The sequence below is a fragment of the Otolemur garnettii genome, unplaced genomic scaffold, assembly GCF_000181295.1.
Source record: "Otolemur garnettii isolate 467f Iridium unplaced genomic scaffold, OtoGar3 scaffold00277, whole genome shotgun sequence".
NCBI classification, from domain to species: domain Eukaryota; kingdom Metazoa; phylum Chordata; class Mammalia; order Primates; family Galagidae; genus Otolemur; species Otolemur garnettii.
The window spans coordinates 807,018-814,299 of record NW_003852672.1 but is presented as its reverse complement, the minus strand read 5'-3'; the positions used below and the strand labels follow the sequence as shown (position 1 = coordinate 814,299).

The 7,282-nt window shown below is 42.0% G+C and overlaps 1 protein-coding gene across 2 annotated transcripts in view; it reads left to right on the top strand.

Annotated features, from left to right (window-relative positions):
* ZNF774 (zinc finger protein 774) overlaps positions 1-4,314 on the top strand; it is a 9,146-nt gene extending 4,832 nt beyond the window's left edge. Inside the window, exons 2-3 of one of the 2 annotated variants that reach the window (XM_023508808.1) lie at positions 2,036-2,142; positions 2,880-4,314. In XM_023508808.1, the coding sequence (XP_023364576.1) occupies positions 2,036-2,142; positions 2,880-4,117 (1,345 nt within the window). In that variant the 3' untranslated portion in view covers positions 4,118-4,314. The remainder of the gene's footprint in view (positions 1-2,035; positions 2,143-2,879) is intronic. The other variant, XM_023508807.1, reaches the window with a different exon arrangement.
* Positions 4,315-7,282: the final 2,968 nt, after the last annotated feature.

Here is a 7,282-nt window from a genome sequence, read left to right as displayed (position 1 = left end):
TCTTGCCTCAGCCTCCCAAGTTGCTGGGACTACAGGCACCCACCACAATGCCCAGCTATTTTTTGTTGCAGTTGTCATTGTTGTTTAGCTGGCCCGGACTGGGTTCAAACCCACCAGCCTCGGTTTATATGGCTGACGCCGTGACCACTGTGCTATGGGCTATTTTCTTACCTATAAAAGTGCTTCTAGTTTGGGTGGTGCCTGTGGCTCAGTGGAAAGGGCACCAGCCTCATATGCCGAGGGTGGCGGGTTCAAACCTGGCCCCAGACAAACTGCAACAAAAAATAGCCGGGTGTTGTGGTGGGTGCCTGTGGTCCCAGCTACTCGGGAGACTGAGGTAGGAGAATCACCTAAGCCCAGGAGTTGAAGGTTGCTGTGAGCTGTGTGACTCAACGGCACTCTACTGAGGGCGATAAAATGAGACTCTGTCTCTATAAAAAAAAAAAAAAAAAAGTGCTACTAGTTTTACTTGGTTCAATCAAATATAATTATTCCTTTGTTGTGGGACATTTAGGTCATTTCCAAATTTTCACCAGAGATGATGAACATCTTTTAGCTAATTATCTTTTTTAAAAGTTTTGTTTATTGAAGTATAATTTGTATCATTTCCTTAGAATTCCCAGAATTAGAGTTGCTGGGTCAAAGACTAGATACATCCCTAAAAACCTCTGTAAGTTGACAACCCAAAGGACTATAACAAACTGGTCTACATATAGAAGTGGTCAACATGGGGAACTAGGCTTACTGTACTGATACATATATGTGGCAGTATGCGAAAATCAGGAAAACTTAAAGAGGTTGTCAGTGTAGAGAGGTGGTCAACTATGGATGTTCTGCTGTATTTAATACTTTGCCAGTGCCTTCTAAGAAGATTGATCAATTTATTCTCACATGCATGATATCAAAGTATCTATTTCTTTATATTCTGCCTATCATAGTGGGTATGATAATATAAGACTTGGGATAAAATAAAAGTGATTAATAACATTTAATGAGGGCCTATCATTTAATCCTCACAACCACCATGTGAGGTGGGTCTTATTCTTATTTCTATTTTATCAATGAATATGCTGAAACACAGAGTTTAAGTAATTTTACTAAAACCACACAGTTTGTAAGAGGCTGGGTTAGGATTCGATCCCAGGCAGTGTGACTCCTACACTATACTCATATTGCCTATATGTATCATTGTTTTAATTTGAATTTCCTTAGTTGATGAGGTTAAAGCTTTGTCAGATATTTATAGGCTGCTTATATTTTTTTTCTTTTGTCAATTGCCTGTTTATTTCCATTGCCCATTTATTTTTTCTTAGCAAATGTTTGTCTTGGTTGGGCATAGTGGCTCACACCTATAATTCCAGCACTCTGGGAGGCCAAGGCAGGTGGCTTGAGCTCACAGATTTGAGACCACCCTGAGCAAGAGCAAGACCCCATCTCTAAAAATAGCCGAGTGTTGTGGCAGGTGCCTATAGTCCCAGTTACTAACGAGGCTGAGGCAAGAGTAACATTTGAGCCTAAGAATTTGAGGTTGCTGTGAGCTATGACTCTATGGCACTCTACTGAGGGTGACAAAGTGAGACTGTCTCAAAAAAAAAAAACAAGTGTTTGTCTTTTTCTCATGGCTATATCTGCTGTTTCTCTTCTGGAAAAATGTTAAGCCCAACATTATAGTTAACTTCCTTGATTCTTTCTAAGGGTGAGGTCATGGCAGCTTTGTTCCTGATAAAATTCTCTCTCCACATGAAATTAGACTTGTGCCTTCAGAAATGAGTTATTGTGCTTGCTTTAGAGTTTCTATCACTCGAGTCTGGTTTGTTTTGTTTTGTTTTTAATAGGAGGAAAGGGCTTTTCTCTCAGCCTCCTGGGGAGATCACCCTGCCTTATCCCCTTACCATGGCTGCCTGTTAAATGAGACAAAACACATGTTGGAGTTCCCCTGATGTTCTCCCTACCTGGGAAGGGAAAAGGTCTGGATGTTGGTCAGGCCTTGTATAGCTGGTTCTGAATAACGTCCTGTGTTCACTTTCCTGTGCAGGATTTCTAGACCAAGTGTAATCTCCCAGCTGGCACAGAAAGAAGAGCCATGGGTCCTTCCACTGCGACACTTTGGGACAAGGAAGACCCCGGGGGAAAGTCACTCAGGTGAGTTATGGATGCTTCCAGTGGGAGGAAATCAGCATTTCAGCTTGTATTTACATGAAGAATGTGGAATGCTGTCCTAAATGTTTATTCTTACTATTAGAAGTTTAAATTTTGCCTCTTGGGCAGTCAGTAATCAAAGAAAGTCTTCATTTTGACTAAGTGTTTCACTTTGTGTAAACTAACATATTTGCAAGAGTTGTCCAGTTTTGACAATATGTGGTATATATCTTGAAGAATATCAAGATTACCTCAAGATTCATATGGCTTCTTAAAAAGAGTTTAGGAATTCGTGTTTTCTGTAAGCTCCATGGACTTGATTAAATAAACTTTTCACAAAGTAAAAAACAGAGTGATTGGATCAAGTTTAGCCTGCTGCAGAAACAGTAATTTTTTTTTTTTAGACAGTCCTACTATGTCACCCTTGGTAGAGTGCCATGGCATCACAGCTTATAGCAACCTCAAACTCCTGGGCTTCAACAATTCTTTTGCCTCAGCCTCCCAAGGAGCTAGGACTACAGGTGCCCACTACAACACCTGGCCATTTTTTGTTGCAATTGTCATAGCTAGCCCGGGCTGGGTTCAAACCCACCAACTTTGGTGTATGTGCCTGGCACCATAACCACTGTGCTATGGGTGCCAAGCCAGAAACAGTAATTTTAATCTTTCTTAGTACTTTCTGATGTTTTTTTCCTGATAACTGATAACTTTATTCTCTGTTACTTCTGTTAATTTTTCAGACTTTGAGTACCAGGTGGCAAAACTCAATCAGAACATTTCTGAAACAGAACAATGTGGAATGTCCTCGGGAAGGACCAATAAAAATACTGCTCACACTCCTAGTTTGAGAGGAAGCTGGGAGAGGGACCGTGAATTAGAAGGGCAACAGGAAGCCCTTCCAGGAGAGGTCCAGCAGGAGCCCTTTTCACAGGAGATGGATTTAAACAAGCTCCTGGATGGATATGTGAGAAACAAGCCTGTGTGTACAGAATGTGGGAAAAGCTTTAACCAGAGTTCCTATCTTATAAGACACCTAAGAACCCATACAGGTGAGAGGCCTTACAAATGCATCGAATGTGGGAAAGGCTTCAAACAGAGTTCAGACCTTATCACTCACCACAGAACACACACAGGAGAGAAGCCGTACCAATGCAATGGGTGTGAGAAAAAGTTTGGCGACAGCTCGACACTTATTAAACATCAGAGAACCCACACAGGTGAAAGACCCTATGAGTGCCCAGAGTGTGGAAAGACTTTTGGGAGGAAGCCACACCTCATAATGCACCAAAGAACCCACACAGGAGAGAAGCCCTACACGTGCCTCAACTGTCATAAAAGCTTTAGTCGAAGTTCAAATTTCATCACTCACCAGAGGACCCACACCGGGGTGAAACCTTACAGGTGTAATGACTGTGGGGAGAGTTTTAGTCAGAGCTCAGATCTGATTAAGCACCAACGAACACACACAGGAGAACGGCCCTTTCAATGCCCAGAGTGTGGGAAGGGCTTCAGAGATAGTTCTCATTTCGTGGCTCACATGAGTACTCACTCAGGAGAGAGGCCTTTCAGTTGTCCCAACTGCCATAAAAGTTTCAATCAGAGCTCACATCTGGTAACACACCAGAGAACACACACAGGGGAGAGACCTTTTAAGTGTGACATCTGCGGGAAAGGGTTCACTGACAGTTCTGCTCTCATTAAGCACCAGCGTATCCACACTGGAGAAAGACCCTACAAATGTGGGGAGTGTGGGAAGAGCTTCAATCAGAGCTCCCACTTCATCACCCATCAACGGATCCACTTAGGAGACAGACCCTACCCATGTCCAGAATGTGGCAAGACCTTCAATCAGCGGTCCCATTTTCTCACACACCAGAGAACACATACAGGAGAAAAACCTTTTCACTGTAGTAAATGTGACAAGAGTTTCCGTCAGAAAGCTCATCTTTTATGCCATCAAAACACTCATTTGATTTAGGAAATAGTGTTTAGCAGATCTGCTACTCCCTTCCAAATTTCTGTTGCTACTATCTTCAAGTACCCCAAATAGAGATATCCTAGACTTCGGTGGCTCAAGTTGAGCCTTGATCTCTTCTCTCTCTTTCTTTTCTTTGTTATAACAGGATAAACTTAAAGGGTCCAGATAATTTTCTGAACACAAAAGGCATTCCTTCAGTGTGTGACTGATGTAAGACAGGCAGGTGCCTGGTGACTAAATGAGAAGTGAGAGAAATGTAGCCTAGAGATCCCATGTGAACCACCAAGTGCAAAGTAGATGCACAATAAATAAATGATCACGTTATTAATAATGATGAATATTTGAAGTCTCATATAAAGCCTATAATGCAGTACCTAGCCTTCAAAAGACATTCAATAGCAGCTTGGTTGTTTATATCAGCCTTATTACTCAATAAAGACTTTATTACTATAGCACTCTCAAGGTCAAAACTTGCAAGAAATTAGGCTGGGCACAATGGCTCATGCCTGTAATCCCAGCCCTCTGGAAGGCCAAGGCTTGAGCTCAGGAGTTCAAGACCAACCTGAACAAGAGTGAGACCCCCTCTCTACTAAAAACGAAAAACTAGCTATCTGTAGTCAGAATGCTGAGGGAAGAGGATCACTGGAGCCCAGTAGTTTGAGGTTGTTGTGAGCTATGGTGACACTACGGCACTCTACCCAAGGTACAGAGACTCTTCTCAAAGAAATTTTTTTTTCACTTAAAAAAATTAAATACATTTTAAAAAGAAAGAAAGAAATTAGGTTGGAGCTAGGTTTGGGGTCTGAAACTGTCTCCCAGTCCAGTGCTGCACAGGCATTAGTCACCAGATGTCCCACTGCCATGACAAGACACAACTGTCTCACAGGATGCTGGCAGTCTTGTGACTTAGAGGCTGAAAGAGTGTTGGAAGCTCTTTGAACGGCAGTGTAGGTACTTCTGCCAAAGGTTTGCCACCCTCAGAGGCATAGAAGATACTATGTGATGAAGAAGTCAGAGGGGTGTGGAAGAGGACTGTAAAACTGTGAAAGCAAAGTCACTGAAAATGTCAAGTGATGTTATTAGGGTCTTTCCTGGCTTTTAGCTTTGGGAAGCAACACTTGTTTTCTAATTTGCTGGGGAATTGGTCATTTAGTTTTAGGTTAATGCAACCTGCTGGTCTTTCAGGGCCATTCTTTTTTTTTTTTTTTTTTTTGAGATGGAGTCTCACTGTGTCACCCTTGGTAGAATGCTCTGACGTCACAGCTCACAGCAATCTCAAACTCTTGGGTTTAAGTGATTCTCTGGCCTCAGCCTCGCAAGTAGCTGGATTACAGGTGCCTGCCTCAATGCCTGGCTATTTTTGTTGTTGTAGATGTCGTTGTTTGGCAGGCCTAGGCTGGGTTCAAACCCACCAACCCCAGTGTATGTGGCCAGTGCCCTAACTGCTGAGCTACAGGTGCTGAACCTCAGGGCGATTCATTTTATGCACAAGTATATTCTTATATTTAATCAAAATAAATAGACAGAAGGCAGTGTGCTGGAGAGATCACTGATGTAAAAGTAAAGAGCTGAGTCCTGGCTTTGGCTCTTAATTTGGCCAGGCTCTCACTTTCTCTCAGCCCAAGTTATACCTGCCTTGCAAAGTTGTGAGGATCTAATACACACACAACATGTACACACATACATACATGTAAGCACTTTAAATATAAAAGTAACATCTCTAAGTTTAATGTTACAATACAGTTGCTAACATCTTTTTTCCAAGAAATTTTGGCTAATAGGTTGTATTTCTCCAGGTGTCCCATTTTCTCTCATGATAAGGAACTTATGTTTAACTAAGATGTAAGAATGCTAAATGACATGACCTACCATGAATCAGTTGACAGAAGAGCCCGATTTGGCTCCAGGTCACTAGACTTCAGCCTGCAGTTCTCCTCTTCAACAGCAGCCAACTCAGTCCACTGCATGCTGCTGAGACACCACTGCAGGATACATCATGGGACTGGAGGGTCCATATCACATCCGTTCTGCCAGTCTGAATTTGGGAAGATGGAGGAAGTAGCCTAAGTTGTAGGGAGGCTCCATGCTGGGATTCTGGACCCTGATGGAATGAAAGTGGAGGAGTAAAGGCTGGTGTAATCATTTAGGGAGGGAGTTGGGTGGTTATCAATTTTTAGAGAGAAAGAAGGTATATTAAAGTTTTTTCTTTCAAGCCTTCCTACATCAATACAAACTGAATTGTTACATTAGCCTCAGAACAATACTTCATTCTCTTCCATTATATGGAATGCCATCTGAGTGCCGTGGCTCAGGTGAGATGGAACTTACTGTGTTTCCCTGAAAATAAGAACACTGTCTTATATTTATTTTTTCTCAAGAAGACACACTAGGGCTTATTTTCAGGGATGTCTTATTTTTCTTAAGTATAATACAATAATCTACATTTATTCAAATACAGTTAAGTCATCATCTTCTGAAACCTGATGGGGGAGCCGACTTTGTTGGTGGGGCTGGCGCTAGTGATGCGTGAACTCCTTTCCCCTAGCCGTTAGCATGTGCGCAATAGGATACCTGTGACCACGGTAACCACACACACACCCACACAAGTACAAATGGCAGAGAAAGGAGCTGTGGCAAATAAAAGGTATTCCAGTCTTCCTTACTACTCCGCTCAGAAATGCAGGGCGTAGCCGCATAGCTACGCCCATCACTAGGTCTTATTATCTGGGTAGGGCTTATTTTTAACAAACACATAGAAATCCTGCTAGGGCTTATTTTGGGGGTATGTCTTATTTTCGGGGACACACGGTAGCTGATAACCTTAACTCCTTCTTTGAAAGGGTAATTAGATAATTGACTAGGAAAAAAAGAGTCTGTTTAATCCAGTGCAGTGGTTCTCAAAACAAGGAACTTAGACTGATAGTTAGCATCACCTGGGGACTCACTGGTAATGCACATTCTCAGACCCACTAAGTCAGAAACTCTGTATTTTACATGCATGTGTTATAATAAGCCCTCTGGGTGATTGTGACACATACTAAAGTTTGAGAACCACTACTTTGAAAGATGTCTCTGCTATTAAACATCCACAATAACAGTGATTTTGTAATATCAAGTATTCCAGTCAACATTCACATTTCCTTGTCTTTTTTTTTTTTTTTTTTT